The 19,966-nt window shown below is 53.2% G+C and overlaps 3 protein-coding genes and 1 long non-coding RNA gene across 11 annotated transcripts in view; 1 reads left to right on the forward strand and 3 right to left on the reverse strand.

Annotated features, from left to right (window-relative positions):
- The window catches only part of LOC114484859 (uncharacterized), a 32,099-nt gene extending 24,574 nt beyond the window's left edge, over window positions 1–7,525 (reverse strand). For all 5 annotated transcript variants that reach the window (XR_008616540.1, XR_003678224.2, XR_003678223.2 and 2 more), the window contains exon 1: window positions 7,441–7,525. This is a non-coding gene — a long non-coding RNA (uncharacterized lncRNA). The remainder of the gene's footprint in view (window positions 1–7,440) is intronic.
- A 34-nt stretch (window positions 7,526–7,559) lies between these two features.
- On the forward strand, window positions 7,560–9,769 carry RPL29 (ribosomal protein L29). 2 transcript variants are annotated; one of them, XM_007105939.3, is made up of 4 exons: window positions 7,560–7,638; window positions 7,992–8,102; window positions 8,422–8,486; window positions 9,285–9,769. In XM_007105939.3, the coding sequence occupies exons 2-4, from the start codon at window positions 8,066–8,068 to the stop codon at window positions 9,648–9,650; spliced, it is 468 nt and encodes a 155-aa protein (XP_007106001.1). In that variant the 5' UTR covers window positions 7,560–7,638; window positions 7,992–8,065; the 3' UTR covers window positions 9,651–9,769. The 2 variants fall into 2 exon arrangements, with proteins under 2 accessions (XP_007106001.1, XP_007106003.1); XM_007105941.4 differs by having other exon boundaries at window positions 7,576–7,638; window positions 8,058–8,102.
- A 690-nt stretch (window positions 9,770–10,459) lies between these two features.
- Window positions 10,460–12,937, reverse strand: LOC112064954 (aminoacylase-1-like). The gene is made up of 6 exons (XM_028483981.2): window positions 12,907–12,937; window positions 11,845–12,023; window positions 11,674–11,742; window positions 10,989–11,068; window positions 10,802–10,862; window positions 10,460–10,719 (listed from the first exon to the last, which is right to left on the reverse strand). The coding sequence occupies exons 1-6, from the start codon at window positions 12,935–12,937 to the stop codon at window positions 10,555–10,557; spliced, it is 585 nt and encodes a 194-aa protein (XP_028339782.1). The 3' UTR covers window positions 10,460–10,554.
- Window positions 12,938–12,960: 23 nt separating this feature from the next.
- LOC102982112 (aminoacylase-1) lies at window positions 12,961–19,966 on the reverse strand. 3 transcript variants are annotated; one of them, XM_028483982.2, is made up of 15 exons: window positions 19,912–19,966; window positions 17,224–17,339; window positions 16,490–16,554; window positions 16,295–16,399; window positions 15,854–15,948; window positions 15,498–15,574; window positions 15,323–15,412; window positions 15,159–15,215; window positions 14,742–14,815; window positions 14,607–14,656; window positions 14,341–14,485; window positions 14,170–14,238; window positions 13,485–13,564; window positions 13,298–13,358; window positions 12,961–13,215 (listed from the first exon to the last, which is right to left on the reverse strand). In XM_028483982.2, exons 2-15 carry the CDS (start codon window positions 17,315–17,317, stop codon window positions 13,051–13,053), a joined length of 1,227 nt encoding a protein of 408 aa, XP_028339783.1. In that variant the 5' UTR covers window positions 17,318–17,339; window positions 19,912–19,966; the 3' UTR covers window positions 12,961–13,050. The 3 variants fall into 3 exon arrangements, with proteins under 3 accessions (XP_028339783.1, XP_007106004.1, XP_028339784.1); XM_007105942.4 differs by lacking the exon at window positions 19,912–19,966 and adding an exon at window positions 17,750–19,887; XM_028483983.2 differs by lacking the exons at window positions 15,159–15,215; window positions 19,912–19,966 and adding an exon at window positions 17,750–19,887.

A 19,966-nucleotide genomic window follows, 5' to 3' on the forward strand; every position in this document is an offset into this window, starting at 1 on the left:
ACACGGGTTCGATCCCTCGTCTGGGAAGATCCCACATGCCGCAGAACAACTAAGCCCGTGCGCCACAACTATTGAGCCTGCGCTCTAGAGCCCGTGCGCCACAACTACTGAGCCTGCGCTTTAGAGTCCGTGTTCCGCAACAAGAGAAGCCACCGCAATGAGAAGCCCGCGCACCACAATGAAGAGTAGCCCCCGCTCTCCGCAACTGGAGAAAGCCTGTGTGCAGCAACGAAGACCCAACACAGCCAAAAAGAAATAAATTAAATAAATTAATTTAAAAAAAACCCCCAACAGACATAACCTCTAGTAACTCTGATGTGGACCAGCAGGGGCTGTGCCCAGGGATACCCACAGGCTCCACTTTCTTTGCCCTGTTCCCTCTCTGGGTGAAGACACCCTATACCACCACTACCAGGAGCTTGAAGCCAGGGGAGACTCAACCTACCCAGAGAACCTGCCAAGAATGGGCAGACAGGGGCTTGTGGGGGGTGGGGAATGGGTGCCAGAAGCAGCGGTGTGAGAGATCTGGGAGGCTCAAAGGACTTCTTCCCAAAGGAGGGGAGCTCCAGGCGGCCTGCGGTGGCCCAACCCCATCTGCGGTCCTGTGCTGCCCCCATGTGGACGACAGGCTCACATTCCCCAGTGGAGACACATCACTTCTGGGCCAGAAGCCCCCCAGAGGGAAAATCAGTGGCCTGCGGCTATGAAGGTGTCCCCAGTGACTGGAGGAATGCGCTGCACCCCCAAGCCTCTGCAGGACCTGTCTTCTCTCTTCCCGACAGATCCTGGACCCCAGCATGGCATTGCAAGCTGCCCACCACCTTTCCTTCTCCCAGGAGCTTCGAATCCCAGACTTTTGAAGGAAAGTGAACTTGAGAGTTGTATTTTCCAATCCCCCATCCCATATTTCAACCTCCATCCCCAGGAATTCCTCGTATCTGAGAGCTTACTACCTCTGGGAGCAGCCCATGGTTTAGAAGAAAATCTGACTGCAAAAATGACCCTTGCCCATGGTATTCGCCTCCCTCAGTCATAGCTCTGCCCTCTGGGGCCACAAGAAACAAATGGCCTCTCACAGGAATTTCTAAGCAGATCCAAAGCTTATCCCGGTGCTTAGGGACCTCCTCTCTGACCCCCAGTCTTCTCTCCCACAGGTAAAACATCCTGCTTCTGATAAGCCACTCTGGTTGCTCCTATCTGGGCACACTGGTAGTCCCTGTCCTCTGGAACTTCAGGACTGAGGGGACCCAGCACCCCTAAGGACTGTCATGTCCTTCCATCCTGGCCCTTCTTTGGATCCTGTGCTCATTTTTAGCATTCACTTGACACTGACATTTCCCCTAAGCCATTTCTGCCTCCCCAGAGCCCTTGTGGGGAACAGCATGGCTGGGATGAACAATGATTGAACACCTAATGTATACTCAGCACAGTGTCTAGTGCTTTACTCAAATTATCCAGTTTACCTGATAAAGGAAATTGAAGATGATTCAAAGAAATGGAGAGATATCCCACGTTCTTGGATTGGAAAAATTAATATTGTTAAAGCAGCCACACTACCCAAAGCAATCTACAGATTTAATGTGATCCCTATCATATTTCCCATGCCATTTTCCACAGAACAAGAACAAATAATCCTAAAATGTACATGACACCATACAATACCGAGAATTGCCAAAGCAATCCTGAGGAAAGAGAATAAAGCTGAAGGCATAACCCTTCCAGATCTCAGACAATACTACAAAGCTACAGTAAACAAAACAGAGTGGTATCAGCACAAAAACACATATGATCAATGGAACAGAATAGAGAGCCCAGAAATAAACCCATACACCTATGATCAACTAATCTTCAACAAAGGAGGCAAGAATATGCGATGGAGAAAAGACAGTCTCTTCAGCAAGTGGTGGTGGGAAAGTGGGACACCCCATGTAAATGAATGAAGTTAGAACACACCCTCATACTATACACAAAAGTAAACTCCAAATGGCTTAAAGACTTAAATATAAAACATACCATAAAACTCCTAGAAAGGAACATAGGCAAAATATTCTCTGACATAAATTGCAGCAATGTTTTATTAGGTCAGTCTCCCAAGGCAATAGAAATAAAAGCAAAAATAAACAAATGGGACCTAATCAAACATAAACTTTTGCACAGCAAAGGAAACCATAAACAAAATGAAAAGACAATCTATGGATTGGGAAAAAATATTTGCAAACAGTGCAACTGACAAGGGATTAATTTCCAAAATATACACACAGTTCATACAACTCCATATCAAACAAAGCAAAACAAAACAACCCAATCAAAAATGGGCAGAAGACCTAAATAGACATTTCTCCAAAAGAGACATACAGATGCCAACAGGCACATGAAAAGATGCTCAACATTGCCAATTATTAGAGAAATGCAAATCAAAACCATGAGGTATCACCTCACACTGGTCAGAATGGCCATCACCAAAAAGTCTACAAATAATAAATACGGGAAAGGATGTGGAGAAAAAGGAACCCTTCTGCACTGTTGGTGGGAATGTAAATTGGTGCAGCTACTATGGAAAACAGTAGGGAGGTTCCTTAAAAAACGAAAAATATAGTTACCATATGACCCAGCAATCCTACTCCTGGGCATATATCCGGAGAAAACTCTAATTCAAAAAGATACATGCACCCCAGTGTTCATAGCAGCACTATTTACAATAGCTAAGACATGGAAGCAACCTAAATGTCCATCGACAGATGAATGGATGAAGAAGATGTGGTGTGTGTGTGTGTGTGTGTGTGTGTGCGTGCACATATATATGGAATACACAGTGGAATACTACTCAGCCATAAAAAGAACGAAATAATGCAATTTGCAGCAATATAGATGGACCTAGAGATTACCATCCTAAGTGAAGCAAGTCATAAAGAGAAATCACCTATGATATCACTTATATGTGAAATCTAAAATATGACACAAATGAGCTTATTTATGAAACAGAAACAGACTCACAGACACAGAAAGCAAACTTATGGTTACCAAAGGGAAAGGGTGGGGGAGGAATAAATTAGGAGTTTGGGATTAGCAGATACAAGCTACTATATATAAAATAGATAAACAACAGGGTTCTACTATATAGCACAGGGAACTATATTCAATTTCCTGTAATTAACCATATGAAGAATATGAAAAAGAATATATATACATGAATCACTTTGCTGTACATGAGAAATTAATGCAAGATTGTAAATCAATTATACTTCAGTTAAAAAAAGATTATCTGGTTTAACCCCACAAGACAATTACTATTTTCATCTGCAGGTTACACTCAGAACTGAGGCTTAGAGGGCAGAGATCTGGACCAAGTAGAAAAGTTGACTTTTGTCTCTGTGAAATCCCTCCAGGCCAACTGACCTCTTGCCTCCTGATTCTGCCATCTGCCTGGATTGGTGAAGTACGTACATTTAATTCCTCAAACATTTATCAGGTACCCACATGTACCTGGCACTGTGCCAGGCACAGAAAAAAATCACCCCAGATGTCTCTGACACTATAATTTCAATGAGTAAGCCCCAGTGGATCCTACTCGGGCTGTGAGTTGGGCGGTAGCTCTAGACAAGGCCTGGACAAGACAATACCACTGCAGGCCACATGGCTCAGGCGGATCACATCCAGCCCCGCCCAGTCCAAGGTCCGTCTGGTCACTGAGGCCTCACATCTCTCTGTGTCTTGTGCCCAAGGCATATACAAGGGGCCTGGGTGATAGACGTTCTGCTGAGTCCAGGTAGTAGTTCTGCCCAAGGCTATGCCACAGAGGTCAGCAAGTGGACCCAGGCCTCTGCACAGACAGAGATGGGGCAAGAACTGCTGACACACAGAGGGTGAGGAGGAAGAGCTGGAGGCAGCCCTGGAGAAAGGGCTAAGTTCTTCACCTTTTTTGTGTTAGAAACTCCTTTGACATCTGGTGATGTTTAATGACATCTCGGAATAAGATTTTTAAATGTGTGAAATAAAATAGGATTAAAAAGATTTTCATAAAAAGGGAAAGATGTCCATGAGTTACTACTGAATGAATAAAATCAAGTTACAGAAGAGCTTGTATAAGCTCTTTACACATTTATGAAGAGAAAAAGAGAGAGAGATTGGGAGGGGAGCAAGAGAGAGTGAAAAGGAGGAGGAGAGAGGAGAGGGAGGGAAGAAAGAGAGAGAAAGAGAGGAAGAAAGGAAGGAAGGGAGGAAGGAAGGAAGAAAGGAAGAGAGAAAGGACAGAAGGAGAGAGAAAGAAAGGAAGGAAGGTAGGAAAACTATCTCTTTATACATATGGCTGGCCCTACCATCTTTCCCACTTTGAAAAGCATGGCAGGACTTCCCTGGTGCCTCAGTGGTTAAGAATCCGCCTGCCAATTCCCTGGTGCCTCAGTGGTTAAGAATCCGCCTGCCAATGCAGGGGACATGGGTTCGAGCCCTGGTCCAGGAAGATCCCACATGCCATGGAGCAACTGAGCCCGTGCACCACAACTACTGAGCCTGCGCTCTAGAGCCCACGAGCCACAACTACTGAAGCCCGCACGCCTAGAACCCGTGCTCCGCAACAAAAGAAGCGACCACAGTGAGAAGCCCCGAGAAGCCCGCGCTCCGCAACGAAGAGTAGCCCCCGCTCGCCACAACTAGAGAAAGCCCGTGCACAGCAGCGAAGACCCAACGCAGCCAAAAATAAATAAATTAATTAATTAAAAGAAGAAAAAAAAGAAAAGCATGGCAGGCCAATGGCTCCAGATCATGGTTCCCTTTAGCCCCCCAAATGGTCCCCTCAGGTCACAGCCAAAGCTCCTCATTCTTGTCACTGCCTCCTCCCTTGCCTGACAGCTGGGATTTCACCCTGGGCCTATCCCTATAGCAGCTCCAACAGTACTGCATGGCCATCATCTCTGAATCTGCCTCCCTGTCGGACTATGGCTCTCTGCTCGTTGCTTACTCTGCCACTGTCAAAACAACCTGGTAACACCAAGTCCTCAGCACACGTCATTGCTCACTTTTTAGGAGCTGTGAGAGCTACTGCTTAGTTGGAAGGCCACACAATGGGGCAGCCTGGTTCCTTTAAAGCTGTCAACAGCCTTTTTTGCCAACCCCTACCATTTGCTTCCCTTTCTCAAGGTGTGGCAGTCAAACCTTCTCCCCTGGGAATTCGCTGGTGGTCTAGTGGTTAGGACTCTGCGCTTTCACTGCCGAGGGTGTGGGTTCAATCCCTGATCAGGGAACTAAATCCCACAAGCCATGTGGTACGGCCAAAAAAAACCCCCAGAACAAAAAGCCTTCTCCTCTTTGTCCAAACTTCCAGCGCCACCTCTCCCATACCATGGGGCCTCGTGCCACGCCCACCTCCTACAGTCCCCACCTCTGCCTACCAGCTCCTCCACCTGTTCTCAGCACCCCTCAAGGACTTTGCTCCTGCAGAGACACCTTTCTTTCTGGCCTCAATTGTTTCTTTGTTGGCACTAGGTCACCCCTTGAGCATCTGAGCCTGCTCTTCATTCTCCTAACTCACACCTGCCAGATTTCTCTCCCTCTCCTCAGGAATGCTTCAGTAAGGAGTCACCTGTGTGTCCTGCCTCCACATCCTCCTTTCCCTTTCACTCCCCAACTCTCTGCAAAATGATTCGGTCAGTCCATGAACCTGCCTGCCAAGGAACGTCCATTCAGTAGGTGTTTCTCAAGTTCCTGTTCTACATCAAGTGCTGTGTCAGGCAGTGGGAAAATGAAGGTGACCAAACCAGTTCTGAACTCTTGGTGCTTGAACCAATGAACACATACACAAGTAAATAGAAAACGTAGTTAGAGTGTGAGAAAGTTCTATGAAGGTAGCAAACAGGATGAGAGGATGCAGAGTAACTGGGGAGATGGGGCAGAGGATATCTGTTTTAGATAGGGCAGGCTAGGGAGGCTTCTCCAAGCAAGCACACTATCCAAAGATCAGGGAAAACATGGTACAGGTGGAGGGGAGAGCAAGTGTAAAGGTCCTGAAGCAGGAACAGGTATTTGTGCTTGGCAGGAAAGAAAGAAGTCCATGGGTGTGGAGAAAAGTGAATGATAAGGAGAGCATTGCCAAGATTAGGGGAGGTAAAGAGTTTATCTCTAATGCAAGGTGAAGTCCTTGCAGACTTTAACTGACAAGATATGATTTGTATCTTAAAAAGTGCCCCCATGGGCTTCCCTGGTGGCGCAGTGGTTGAGAATCTGCCTGCTGATGCAGGGGACACGGGTTCGTGCCCCGGTCCAGGAAGATCCCACATGCCGCGGAGTGGCTGGGCCCGTGAGCCATGGCTGCTGAGCCTGTGCGTCCGGAGCCTGCGATCCGCAACGGGAGAGGCCACAGCAGTGAGAGGCCCGTGTAACACACACACACACACACACACACACACAAATTGCCCTCAGGCCCCACTGCTGTGTGGAAATGAACTATAGGGGTAAGAGGTGGAGAAGGCAATAGATTGTTAGGAGGCAACATTTACTTATTTTGGATGACAACAGGCATATCACATTTGATGCATCTAAAAAGAAACATCTGGGGCTTCCCTGGTGGCGCAGTGGTTGAGAGTCCGCCTGCCGATGCAGGGGACACGGGTTCGTGCCCCGGTCCGGGAAGATCCCACATGCCACGGAGCGGCTGGGCCGGTGAGCCATGGCCGCTGAGCCTGCGCGTCCGGAGCCTGTGCTCTGCGATGGCAGAGGCCACAACAGTGAGAGGCCCGCATACCGCAAAAAACAAAACAAACAAACAAAAAACCAAACATCTGGAGACTTCCCTGATGTTAAGACTTCGCCTTCCCATGCGGGGGGGTGGGGGGCTGGAGGGGGGTGCAGGTTCCATCCCTGGTGGGGGAGCTAAGATCCCACTATGCCTTGTGAACAAATAACCAAAACATAAAAGATATTGTAACAAATTCAATAAAGACTTTAAAAATGGTCCACATCAAAAAAAAATTCTTAAAAAAATAAAAAGAAACATCTGGATCACTGGTCCCCTCAAAATAAAGCAACAAGACCCATGTCCCTCCCCCAATCTTCCCCATTTCTGTAAAAAGCACCATCTTCACGCACTTGTTCAAGCCAAAAACTTAGGGGCTACACAGGCCTTCTTCCTCTCCCCAATCTTCTGCATCCCAAGCCCAGTCTATCCTCTTTCCTTATCCACTCCTATCCATCCCCCGTGCCCCCACTCAGCTCCAGGCACCATCCCGTCCCATCCTGCACCAGACTCCTCACGGGTCTCCCTCCTCTGTCCGCTACAGTCCATTCTCCGCGCAGTAGCCAGAGGTACTTTTTTAGGAACACAAATCTCCTGTCACCCCCTGCCTAACATGTATTCCTCAAGGACTCCCTTCGCCTTCAAGACCTTTAATGAGACCTGGGACCCAAGTCAGGAGGAATATGAGGAGAAAGGAGAGGGGTCGGTAAAACCTGAAGGAGCGAGGCCAGGCTGGTAGCACCACCTTCCCATCTGGCTTGTGTCCTCCGGGCTTAGGAACCTATCTTCACGGCGCTGGGGGAAGCTTTTCCAGTAGTCCCTTCCTGCCGCGACAAGCCTATTTCCCGTGCTGCACCACGGTGTTCCTCTTTCTCTTCCGGTCCCAGGCGTTTGGGGATCTGCGGGCCCGGGTGAGTGCTAGCCGCGCGGTATCCGGAGCCATCCGTGACTCCCGGACGGCGGCGGGGCGCGTGGCCTTAGGGAGGACGGAGAGACCGGCTGCCTGGCTGTGGGGAGCGGAAGCCGCGGGGCGGGGACGGTGGCTCGTGGGTTCTCAAGGGATGGATGGGAGGGGGAGAATTCGGATTTGCGGGGAGAGCGCAGTCTTGTGGCTGGGGGGGTGGTTTCGAGGCACCATTACCTGAGTTGGGAGGGGGAGACTGCCGTCGGGTCGTGCAGGATGAATCCAGGCTGGTGGAGGGTGCAGATGCAAGGCATCTGTGGCTGAAGCCTCATTCAGGCTTCTGGCCGCACGTTCTTCTAGATCAGGGCGAAGAGGTAGGCCCGGCCCCGCGAGCCCCCAGCTCTGATCTCCACTCTCGTCCTCCAGTTGCAGACATGGCCAAGTCCAAGAACCACACCACGCACAACCAGTGTAAGTTCCCCTGGCCCAGCCTTCAGCTAATGCCCCAGACCCTGGCAAAGATTAGGGATACTGGGCAGGGAAAGGAGGCACATTCCTACAGTGGGCCTGGGGCTGATTTTCCTTTCAGCCAGCATTACCTATGGGGCTATAGATTTAGAAGCCAGGGATCCACTTGAGATAACCCACAGTGCTTTGCATTCAGTGGTAAGGGGTTTCTTAAACGGATCCCAAGTAAGGAGAAATTATGGTTCTCCCGGGCTTGCCAGCTGTGATGGTGGTCTTATTAGAGGAAATCTCTTTTTTGGTCTAATTCCTTTTTTTCCCACAGCCCGAAAATGGCACAGAAATGGCATCAAGAAACCCCGATCACAACGATATGAATCTCTTAAGGGGGTGAGTGTGCGCCGAATCACAAAAAAGTGTGTGTTTGTCTCCAGTTGCATGGTCAGGGTCTTTCACGTAGCTTAACTGTCCTTCGTTTTGCCTGGACTTCATGCTGTGCCAGACCTGTAATAAAGCTTTACTTGGCCTTTACTGGCCCGAGGTGTAACCTGCCTCCTGAGAGCAGTTTGTCTGATCATCTCCCTTGCTCACTCAGAGCTTTTCAAGGGAAGGGATGGTCTTGCCTGTGTACCCAGTACCTTCTGAGCCTTCCATTCCACTTTGACCACCTATATGACCTTGATCTGATGCAGTGCTAGGCATGGAGGGGGCAGCTTCCCTTCCTGTGCTAGGGAGTTCTAAGGATTAGCCAAGAAGGCTGAGGCTGTAGGGTCTGAGCAGAACTGAGTCTTGTCTCCACTTTGCTACTCCACTGTACTGTTGGTCTCTCCCCGCCCCCTTCCCTCCTTTGATCACTTATTCTGCCTTGTTTGCTGTGAATCTGTTGTACTAACCTTAGTATTTGGCACCTTTTAAGGGTGAGGGGGTGGGGTGTCTGTGAGGGGGTTTCAGGAAAAACTCAACCAAAATCCTGCTGTAGGAATTTGTTCTTCCTTTCTGAGCTCTATTGGGCTCTAAGGGTCAGATAACTTCCACATTTAAGGTTGACTTGATGCTGTCTCAGCTCCCAGTAGGCCTCGGCTGGAGCCTGATAGTCTCCTGGGTGCTATTATGGAGAGGGGTACCATGGGTGACTTGGGGGCCCCTACATGCTGCACTTACAGCTACCTGTACATTTTTGTCTTCCAGGTGGACCCCAAGTTCCTGAGGAACATGCGTTTTGCCAAGAAGCACAACAAGAAGGGCCTGAAGAAGATGCAGGCCAACAATGCCAAGGCCATAAGTGCACGTGCTGAGGCTGTCAAGGCTCTCGTAAAGCCCAAGGAGGTCAAGCCCAGGATCCCAACGGGCGGCAGCCGCAAGCTCAGTCGACTTGCCTACATTGCTCACCCCAAGCTCGGGAAACGTGCTCGTGCCCGCATCGCCAAGGGTCTCAGGCTCTGCCGGCCAAAGTCCCAGGCCAAGGCTCAAACCAAGGCCAAGGCTGCAGGTGCAGCTGCGGCTCCAGCTCCGGCTCCCAAAGGTGCCCAGGCCCCCACAAAGGCTCCAGAGTAGAGACCTTTATCTGCCGATGTGAGGACAGAAGGACTGGTGTGACCCCTGGGCTGCTGTCTGCATGGGGCTGGTGTCCTCCTGTGCTATTTGTACAAATAAACCTGAGGCAGGATCTGTCAGTCAGCCTGTGTCTGTGATCCCAGGGCTGAAAGTAGGGTTCAGGTGGGGTCGGTACATACATTTTGTGTGGGAGAAGAGTTTAGCTTTCCTTGGATGGCAGGGTACGGGTGGGAGTCAGGGGAAATAGGGCCTTGGAGTGCCAGAAGGGGACCTAGTAAATGAGAAGTGGTTGGGTACCTTAGGGACACTGGGGCACATAGCTTGCTGGACTGGGCAGGCTGGTGAGGACAGAGAAAAACCCCAAACATCCCCGTCAAGTCTTAAAGCTTACCCAGAAAAAAGGGGAGGACCCAGAAGAATTCTGCACTCTGGCCTGGGGAGTTCTAGGTTCCTAGTGTGCCTGGCCAGCATTCACTGCTCTGAGTTGTACATTCCCCCAAGTTCTAGGGCTCCTGGGAGGCCAAGCAGTGGTGGCACTGCCTTACTTGCATGACTGTGCTGTATTCTTTGCCCCCTGGATCAGCTGCTTCACCAGCAGAGTCTTAGCCCTCAGAGCAGCCAGTGAAGCACTGTTCCTGGTCACACTAGATCTTCATTTGTAGTCCAGCTTTGGGCACTGGGGAGGCTCAAAGAGTTATTATGCTGAGGCAACAGGTGCAACCCATGGTGTATGATCCCTCATCTCTGAAGTAGGTGTTACTATTATCTTTGAAACCCTGCTTCATGAACATCCTTGCTGTTAGTACTTCAGAAGTGGTCCCTGTCCACACAGACTTTATTGTTGGGCAGGAGGGAAGAAGGGTCCTTGGCACTGATCAGGGGTGGAGGTTGGAGAGCACAGGGCTCAGCTTTCGCTGGGCAGGGTGGGCACACTGGCCAGGGCAGGTAGCAGCCGAGTGTATATGTCGATCCCGTGGAGGAACACGGCCTCATGCAGCCGTTCATCGTGGTCGTGGAGCAGCACGGGTGTGTGGTTCATGGGTGAGAAGCCCAGAGCTGGGACCCCCACCTGCAGGGGGTGACAGGAGCCGTTAGGGGGAAGGCCAGCACCCAGGACCATTCCACTGCCCACCCTACTGCAAGCAGCTCACCGCGCGAAGATAGCGGCTGTCTGTGGCAGCGGGGAAGATCTCTGGCTCCAGGGTGAGGTTCCTGCAGAGGGAAGAACCTGGTGAATGTGGAGGCAGAGAGGGGAGAGGGCAAGGGAAGGGTTGAAGGAGCAAAGGAAGGTGGGAGGGAGGGAGGGAAGGGGAGAGGGGCGCTGGCCAGTGTGCTCACATGTCCTTGCAGACCCCACTAAAAGCTGCCCACCAGGGGTCTGAATCATCAGTAGATGTCACTCGGGGCTCTGTCCATTTCTGCGGGGAGAAGGATGGCAGGATCAGGACAAGGCCTGGGCATCTTGCCCTATTCTTCATAGGGTAGACTGTGCCTGGCACGGGGCACACACCCACCTACTCAGACATCCAGCTGGCCAGTCCAGCAACAGGCCCTCTCAGTCTCTCAAAGGTCACAGGCCTGGGACCTTCTCTGCCCTCCACTTCCTGTCCATCCTCAGATCCTCCCCAAGTGCCCCTTCCTCAAGATGGCACTCCCAGACCTCTCAGACTGGTCAAATACTCCAATTACAGGTTCACAGTTACGAGGTCCCACCCCTTCCTGGACCACATGTGTTCATACTTACATAAAAGTAATGCATAATTTTTTGATTCATGTCTATTCCTCCCTTCATTGTGTAAGGACTATGAGGGCAAAAACTTGTCTTATTTCACTCCCTAGTATTCCCCAGCACCCAACAGTGGCCTACACAACTAACGCTTGTTGGTGAACAAAACATGTCTCTCACAGCTAAAGCCAGGATGTATGCAGGCACACCAAATGTACACTCCTACAGTGACACATGCGGCAAGCCCAGCCTCCCCAGCTCCTACAACTCCCCTGTTGTAGGTTCCCCGGTCCACACCTGAGCAAACTCGAAGGTGACCCCTTCACCAGCTGCCTGGCACCAGCCCTGCAGCTGCTCCTCGAAAGCCTGTGAGAAGGGAGATGAGCTGACCCCTCAGGCTCTCCCTGAGCCCCTAGGACAGGGCTGAGGACCCAGGCTCCCTCCTCCAAACCCAGGTGGAGATGGCACCTTCAGGTCCACATCTGGTGCCAGGCGGAAGTCAAAGCTGGCGCTCATAGTGGCAGGTACCACATTATAGGCTACACCGCCCTCTAGCTTAGTCAGGTTCACGGAGGTTACGGCCCCCTGCTTCAGTTGAGGGTCTGACTGCAGCCTGTGGCGGGGGGCAGGGGCAGCAGCAGAAGGGTCTCAGGCTCTGCCGGCCAAAGTCCCAGGCCAAGGCTCAAACCAAGGCCAAGGCTGCAGGTGCAGCTGCGGCTCCAGCTCCGGCTCCCAAAGGTGCCCAGGCCCCCACAAAGGCTCCAGAGTAGAGACCTTTATCTGCCGATGTGAGGACAGAAGGACTGGTGTGACCCCTGGGCTGCTGTCTGCATGGGGCTGGTGTCCTCCTGTGCTATTTGTACAAATAAACCTGAGGCAGGATCTGTCAGTCAGCCTGTGTCTGTGATCCCAGGGCTGAAAGTAGGGTTCAGGTGGGGTCGGTACATACATTTTGTGTGGGAGAAGAGTTTAGCTTTCCTTGGATGGCAGGGTACGGGTGGGAGTCAGGGGAAATAGGGCCTTGGAGTGCCAGAAGGGGACCTAGTAAATGAGAAGTGGTTGGGTACCTTAGGGACACTGGGGCACATAGCTTGCTGGACTGGGCAGGCTGGTGAGGACAGAGAAAAACCCCAAACATCCCCGTCAAGTCTTAAAGCTTACCCAGAAAAAAGGGGAGGACCCAGAAGAATTCTGCACTCTGGCCTGGGGAGTTCTAGGTTCCTAGTGTGCCTGGCCAGCATTCACTGCTCTGAGTTGTACATTCCCCCAAGTTCTAGGGCTCCTGGGAGGCCAAGCAGTGGTGGCACTGCCTTACTTGCATGACTGTGCTGTATTCTTTGCCCCCTGGATCAGCTGCTTCACCAGCAGAGTCTTAGCCCTCAGAGCAGCCAGTGAAGCACTGTTCCTGGTCACACTAGATCTTCATTTGTAGTCCAGCTTTGGGCACTGGGGAGGCTCAAAGAGTTATTATGCTGAGGCAACAGGTGCAACCCATGGTGTATGATCCCTCATCTCTGAAGTAGGTGTTACTATTATCTTTGAAACCCTGCTTCATGAACATCCTTGCTGTTAGTACTTCAGAAGTGGTCCCTGTCCACACAGACTTTATTGTTGGGCAGGAGGGAAGAAGGGTCCTTGGCACTGATCAGGGGTGGAGGTTGGAGAGCACAGGGCTCAGCTTTCGCTGGGCAGGGTGGGCACACTGGCCAGGGCAGGTAGCAGCCGAGTGTATATGTCGATCCCGTGGAGGAACACGGCCTCATGCAGCCGTTCATCGTGGTCGTGGAGCAGCACGGGTGTGTGGTTCATGGGTGAGAAGCCCAGAGCTGGGACCCCCACCTGCAGGGGGTGACAGGAGCCGTTAGGGGGAAGGCCAGCACCCAGGACCATTCCACTGCCCACCCTACTGCAAGCAGCTCACCGCGCGAAGATAGCGGCTGTCTGTGGCAGCGGGGAAGATCTCTGGCTCCAGGGTGAGGTTCCTGCAGAGGGAAGAACCTGGTGAATGTGGAGGCAGAGAGGGGAGAGGGCAAGGGAAGGGTTGAAGGAGCAAAGGAAGGTGGGAGGGAGGGAGGGAAGGGGAGAGGGGCGCTGGCCAGTGTGCTCACATGTCCTTGCAGACCCCACTAAAAGCTGCCCACCAGGGGTCTGAATCATCAGTAGATGTCACTCGGGGCTCTGTCCATTTCTGCGGGGAGAAGGATGGCAGGATCAGGACAAGGCCTGGGCATCTTGCCCTATTCTTCATAGGGTAGACTGTGCCTGGCACGGGGCACACACCCACCTACTCAGACATCCAGCTGGCCAGTCCAGCAACAGGCCCTCTCAGTCTCTCAAAGGTCACAGGCCTGGGACCTTCTCTGCCCTCCACTTCCTGTCCATCCTCAGATCCTCCCCAAGTGCCCCTTCCTCAAGATGGCACTCCCAGACCTCTCAGACTGGTCAAATACTCCAATTACAGGTTCACAGTTACGAGGTCCCACCCCTTCCTGGACCACATGTGTTCATACTTACATAAAAGTAATGCATAATTTTTTGATTCATGTCTATTCCTCCCTTCATTGTGTAAGGACTATGAGGGCAAAAACTTGTCTTATTTCACTCCCTAGTATTCCCCAGCACCCAACAGTGGCCTACACAACTAACGCTTGTTGGTGAACAAAACATGTCTCTCACAGCTAAAGCCAGGATGTATGCAGGCACACCAAATGTACACTCCTACAGTGACACATGCGGCAAGCCCAGCCTCCCCAGCTCCTACAACTCCCCTGTTGTAGGTTCCCCGGTCCACACCTGAGCAAACTCGAAGGTGACCCCTTCACCAGCTGCCTGGCACCAGCCCTGCAGCTGCTCCTCGAAAGCCTGTGAGAAGGGAGATGAGCTGACCCCTCAGGCTCTCCCTGAGCCCCTAGGACAGGGCTGAGGACCCAGGCTCCCTCCTCCAAACCCAGGTGGAGATGGCACCTTCAGGTCCACATCTGGTGCCAGGCGGAAGTCAAAGCTGGCGCTCATAGTGGCAGGTACCACATTATAGGCTACACCGCCCTCTAGCTTAGTCAGGTTCACGGAGGTTACGGCCCCCTGCTTCAGTTGAGGGTCTGACTGCAGCCTGTGGCGGGGGGCAGGGGCAGCAGCAGCAAGGGGGAAGGACAAATAAAAAAGGGGGCTCAGCCCCCCTCCTCTCCTGCGTGGCCTCCCAGAGCCCCGTGCCCTTTCCCAGGCTGCCTCACCTCTGCCTCTCCTTCTCCCGAAAAGCCAGGATGGAGCTCACAACCTTGTGCTAGGAGAGTGTGAGGTTAGATGTGAGAGTGGCCCTGGGACAGAGCCTTGGGAACTCCCAAACTCCCTCCCCGTATGCCACACACCAGCTTCTCTGCTGCTGTGTCCTCAATGAATCGTGAGCCGTGGCCTGGCTTCCCGGTGCTTGTGACCTGCACCCCTGGGAGAGGCAGGGGGAAAGGGGTGTCTTCAGTATGGGAGAGGCTGGAAAAGCAACCAGCCCTGGGATGGGCCCGGGATCTTCCCCTCATTCCAGGCTCCTCTGCCAGGTCTCTGCCCGCCTCAGAATGCACCGTGTAGAGCTGGTTTCTGCCCATCGTTAGGGCCTACCTTCAGTAGCTCAGGAAAGAGATGCCCAGGTAGGAAGGGGCTGGGAGACAGAGGCCCTGGGTTCAAGGCCTACTCAGGCCCCAACTTGCTGTGGAACCCTTGGCGGGCCCCTGCCCCTTCTGGCCCAGTCTCCCATCTGCACAGTGACCCCCAACGTCCAAGTACATACTCACACCAGGGGCTCCGCTCACTATAAAAGACAGTGAAGGCGTCAGTGGGGTTGGCCAGGCCTGAGGAGGAAAAAGTTGGCCAGGCCTGAGAGGGTGGAGCAACCCAGCCCCCACTAGCAGCCTCCCTATCCCCTGCTGGCCACTCAGTGTCCTGCCACCCTGCTCACCCTCATCCAGGGCGAAGCCAGCCCTCAGGGCCTGGAACTCGGGCCGCTTCACAAACAGCTCCATGCCTTGGTGACCCCCAATCTCCTCATCTGTAAAAGCAGCAGGAATGTGAGATAGGGGGTGCCCCAACACTCTCCCCACCCCTGAAGGTGCCCCTCCTCAAGTCACTCCTACCTGGCACAAAGGTCATGTGGATGGTTCTGGGGAAATGGTGGCCCTCAACCTTCAGCCTCCTCACAGCCTCCAGGTACCTGAGGGGCAGTGAGAGGGTGTAAGCCAAGTGCTGGGGGGGGAGCCATCAAATGCTAGAGCAGGCAGGCTGCAGCCTTGGGCCCTGCTCTGCCACAGCCTAGCAGGTGACTCCAGAAAGTCTCTGTCCCTGTCTCCCCATCCATGCAATGGTCATAACAGGAATTCCCACCCAAGGTAAGGGGTCAAGATGTTCCTTGGCCTTGACGTTCTCCAATCACACCTGGGTCCTGGGTCAATCCAACGGGCCAGTGGGGAAACTGGGAATGAAGGACACTCACTGGATGCTGACACACTTCATGTCCTGGGCGCCCCTGCCATAGATGTAGCCGTCAGCATCCTTGAAGGCTTCAAAGGGGTCATGACTCCAATGTTCCTGGGGGCAGGGGCAGGAAGAGGGACCCAAGCACCAAATGTAGTCGTTAGTCCACTCTGCTCACCTGTGGCCCTGCCCAGGGAGCAGGTGCCCTAGGAGCCCTAGGGCTGAAGAGGGCAGCTAACAGCCATCCCTCATCTCTGCCTCCCACCTCCACCACCCCCCTCTTGCCTACCCCATCCCTGGCATGGAATGGCTACTGGGCAGAGGCTGCTTGATTGAGTGGAGTAATGCTCTATGAGGTCGAATCAGTGCCAGGACCAGCATTGTGGGATCCCTGCAGTCGAATGGGGGATCTGTACCATCTTTGTCCCCAAGGGTGTTCCACTCCCTACACCCCCCGCACCTTGAAGACAGGCACCACATCGGTGTGGGAGTTGAGCAAGAGGGAAGAGAGTCTGGGGTTGGTGCCTGGCCAGGTCAGCACAGTCACCACACGGCCAGCTGCCACCTGGAGAGGACCAGGAGGAGGGGTCGTCAGTGCATGGTGAGGAGCTGCCCCAGGCCCACCTCCCCTACCCATGCAGGGTCACCGGCTCACCTCCACTTTCTGACAGCCCAGGCCCAGTTGGCAGGCTCTCTCCTCAAGGAAGGCCACGGCAGCCCCTGGGGACACAGAGAGCCTTGCTGCTGCTTCTGCCTCCCCACACCTCCCATGGGCCCAGGCAGAGCTGGGGGTACATCCAGAGAAGGGAGCAGACCCCTGCCTCAACACAATTCCACATCTGTCAGAGACATTTGCATCTCTGTCCCCAAGGAAGAAAACATTTTTGGCCAGTGACTCTTTGTGGAAGGCCAGGTGGGAAGTCCAGAGTGAGAAGCAGGTGTCATTGTTACCTTCCTTAAATATGGGGAAACTGGCGCAGAGACATGAGGCTCACCCACCATCTCCCAGCTGGTAAATCACAGAGCAGGGATTTGGATGGGACCCAGGTACACAGTTCCCAGCCACCGAGCCTGATTCCCTGAAGGTCTGTGGCCTTTGTTCAGCCCCAGTAGGCTTCCGGGGGCCTCTTCTTCCCTTCCCCAACCCCAAGTGCTGGAGAGTGAGGTGAAATTGTTCCCTATTTAACTGCCAGTTGTAACTTTTGGAGCAGCACAGCCTGGAGGGGATGCTGAGCAGTCTGCTGACCTAGGGAATGGCTTAGAGGAATGGAGGCGCCATTTGAGGCAGATTAGGCTCAGCTGGGTGACAGGAGTTGACGCCTGGTTTAGAGCACAGTCCCCGCTCCTTATGCCCCACCACAGGTCCTCCTGGAACCGCCGCGTTCTCACCGTAGTCGGGCTCGGGCTGGACGGTGCGGATGCGCAGGTACTGACGGAAGAGCGTCACGGATGGGTGCTCGCCCTCACGACGCTTGCTGGCCATGGCGCTGCCCTGCCGTGGTGAGCTAGGGGCAAAGCGAGTGGCTACCTACCCCTCCCCGCCGCTGGGGCTGGTGGGCTCCATTTACACGCAGTCCCTCCCCAGGGCGGTTCCCCGGCCGCCTCGCAGGGAGAGGACACCTTGTTTCGGAGCCCCCAGTTACAGAGGCCCCATTCTGTTTCAGGCGCTGTGCTGGCCACTTTCAACACATTTCCTTATTTAATCCCCCAAGGAGCCCCATGAAGTTCGTGCCTCTGAAAGCCCACATTACAGAGGAAAAAGCTAAGAGAGATTCAGAGACACCTAGAAAGTAGCTGAGCCACGTTTGAACCCAGACATTGACTGCCCCCGCCCTCCTCAAAAAAATTCTCCCAGTTGCCCGGATTTCAGGTCAGGGAGCCCCAGATCCCTCTAACCCTCTCCACGACCCCCCACCTCGCTCTCTGCTGGTCTTGGGCCCGCGCTCCCCTCTCGGCGTCCGCCCTGGACTGTGGGCGGGACTCCGGGTCCTGCCAGGTCTCCGGATCAGAACTGCCGCGGTCCGCCCACCACGTGGCCGGACCTCGCAGGGCGGGACCGAAGACTGCGAATCAGGGCCGTGCCAATCTCTAAGGCCCAGTGAGCGTGGACGTCTCCGCCAGCCAGTGGCTCCAGCCTCCGCCACTTACACGAGGCTGGGATTCAGGAGCCCACTCCGGGGCAGCTGCCTCTGCCGCCGGCTCCGCCCGGCGGCCGACTGCAAGCTACAGGCTGGCCCCGCCCCCTCAGGCCCCGCCCTTGGCCCTGGGCAGCGGGCCCCACCTCCTGCAACCTCCCGATTGGGCCAGAAGGGAGGAAGGCGGGCACTGACCGGAACTTCGCAGCTGCCCCCTTGAGCGCCCCCTCGCTCTCAGAGTACAGCTTTGAAAAGTCCTGCTGGGTCTGGCCCCGGCCTGCTCCACCACCCTCTCCCGCGAGTCTTGGACTTCTCCCCTCCTCACGCCTCAGCTCCTCAGGGGCGGCCTCCCTGACTGCCTCAATGCTCCCTGTGTGGAGAGGTTATTGGTTAATATCTGTGAGCTCCAAGAGGCTGGTCCATGTACCCGCAGGATTCCGTTCCTGGCAGGGCACAGAACAGACGGATAGCGTGCCAGGAATGAAGGATAAATGAACGGATGGGCGCATGTGTGATCGCACCACTGTGTAGGCAAATCTGTGTATCAGTGGGTGACTGTGTGTATGACAATGTGAGTGTGAGATGGTGGTTGGGTGTGACAGAGGATGGCACGATGAGAGAATGTAATCGTGACGCTATACGACAGAATGAGAGGTGGGAAACTGCACAAAAGCATACGTGTGGCACCTTCTTGGCTGACCCTGTGCCAGGCTCCCTGGCTCTTCTGCAGCCACTGGAGAGGGAAGATAAAGAGGCACAGGTGTCCCACTGGCCACCCACAGGCTGCACACAGTTGTAGCTGCCCATTTGTGTGTCCGGCTGTCCTTTGTACTCTCAGCCAGTTCTGCCCTCTGTTCCAGGGGCTGAATCAGCTTGGGGAGGGGTGGGGTTGAAGACTTCAACCTCTGGGCACAGAGGAGGCAGGCTGGCAGGGTAGGGTAGGGTCCATCCAACCGTCGTGAGGTTTAAGTCAGACTGCTGACCCACAGATTCCCAGGGGCAAGCAGGCTTGGTGGTTCACCAACAATGCTATTGTTGGGGCCCAGGGCAGGCCACCCCAAAATGTGCCTCAGTGGCATGTTGGTTATTTTGAATTAAAGTCACTTGAGAAATGTCCAATGCAAGAGAGACATTCTGACCCTCCTTTCTGTCTCCCTGAAAACAGAAAATCAATCTCTATGTGAAAGGTACACTCCCTGCATCTGGAGGTAGGACACCCTGATTTCCAGAGATAGGGAATTCAGGCTGAGAAGCCTGTATAAACGAACCTTGTTAATTCTTTAATTTACTACCCTCAAGCCCACTCTGTTTAGATTCTTTACTAATTGAGCATCCAAAATATGCTTCTTTGTCCTGTCAAGTCCTCACAAATTTATTCTTTGTCTAAAAAGTATAAAAGCTGCCTGCTCTGGCCACTTCTTAAGCCCCATTTCTATGAGACCTCCTTGCACATGATTAAAATTTTTCTCCTATTAATCTGTTTTATGTCAATTTTATTGTTAGTCCAGCCAAGAACTCAAGAGGGGTAGAGGGGGAAATTTCCCTCTTCCCAATACTGTGTTACTTGTTAAACCACATTCTCCACCCCACCTTTACAAATCTTGCTCCCTTCGGCCATAGGTCCTCTATTCCTGACTCACTCAACTCAGCTGCTAGACCCTGGATTTCCCACCAATCCCAGTGGTCATTCAGCAGTAGTAACACTCCCTCTCCATGACACTCCCACGCCACCAGCCTAGTATGGCCAAGTGCTCTGCTTAACCAGACTCAATCCTAAAACCACTTTCTGAGCTAGGTGTTACCATCATGCCCATTTTAAAGATGAGGAAACTGAGTCAGAGTAGCCACTCAGCAGCCATCTAGTAAGTAGCGCATGTCCTTAGCCTTCCCAGGCTTCTGGAGCAATCCCTCCAGCTCAGTCCCAAAGCAGTCCCAGACTTACCTCCAACTCTAACCCCACCTGCAGCAACGCCAGGAAACAGGACCTGTCACTCCCT

This window comes from Physeter macrocephalus, unplaced genomic scaffold, assembly GCF_002837175.3.
Source record: "Physeter macrocephalus isolate SW-GA unplaced genomic scaffold, ASM283717v5 random_91, whole genome shotgun sequence".
NCBI lineage: Eukaryota > Metazoa > Chordata > Mammalia > Artiodactyla > Physeteridae > Physeter > Physeter macrocephalus.

What these genes read in the sequence shown, in the direction of transcription:
- RPL29 (XM_007105939.3), top strand. Translation starts at nt 8,066, where the DNA reads ATGGCCAAGTCCAAGAACCACACCACGCACAACCAGT. An exon ending in CCACACCACGCACAACCAGT is followed by an intron (nt 8,103 to 8,421) that starts GTAAGTTCCCCT and finishes TTTTTCCCACAG; the next exon opens with CCCGAAAATGGCACAGAAAT. An exon ending in GATATGAATCTCTTAAGGGG is followed by an intron (nt 8,487 to 9,284) that starts GTGAGTGTGCGC and finishes TTTGTCTTCCAG; the next exon opens with GTGGACCCCAAGTTCCTGAG.
- LOC112064954 (XM_028483981.2), bottom strand. Translation starts at nt 12,937, where the DNA reads ATGTTCATGAAGCAGGGTTTCAAAGATAATA. An exon ending in TCACCTTCGAGTTTGCTCAG is followed by an intron (nt 11,069 to 11,673) that starts GTGTGGACCGGG and finishes TTCTCCCCGCAG; the next exon opens with AAATGGACAGAGCCCCGAGT. An exon ending in AGTGGGGTCTGCAAGGACAT is followed by an intron (nt 10,863 to 10,988) that starts GTGAGCACACTG and finishes TTCCCTCTGCAG; the next exon opens with GAACCTCACCCTGGAGCCAG.
- LOC102982112 (XM_028483982.2), bottom strand. Translation starts at nt 17,317, where the DNA reads ATGGCCAGCAAGCGTCGTGAGGGCGAGCACCCATCCGTGACGCTCTTC. An exon ending in ATGTGGTGCCTGTCTTCAAG is followed by an intron (nt 15,949 to 16,294) that starts GTGCGGGGGGTG and finishes CCCTGCCCCCAG; the next exon opens with GAACATTGGAGTCATGACCC. An exon ending in TAGTGAGCGGAGCCCCTGGT is followed by an intron (nt 14,816 to 15,158) that starts GTGAGTATGTAC and finishes TGCCTCTCCCAG; the next exon opens with GGGTGCAGGTCACAAGCACC.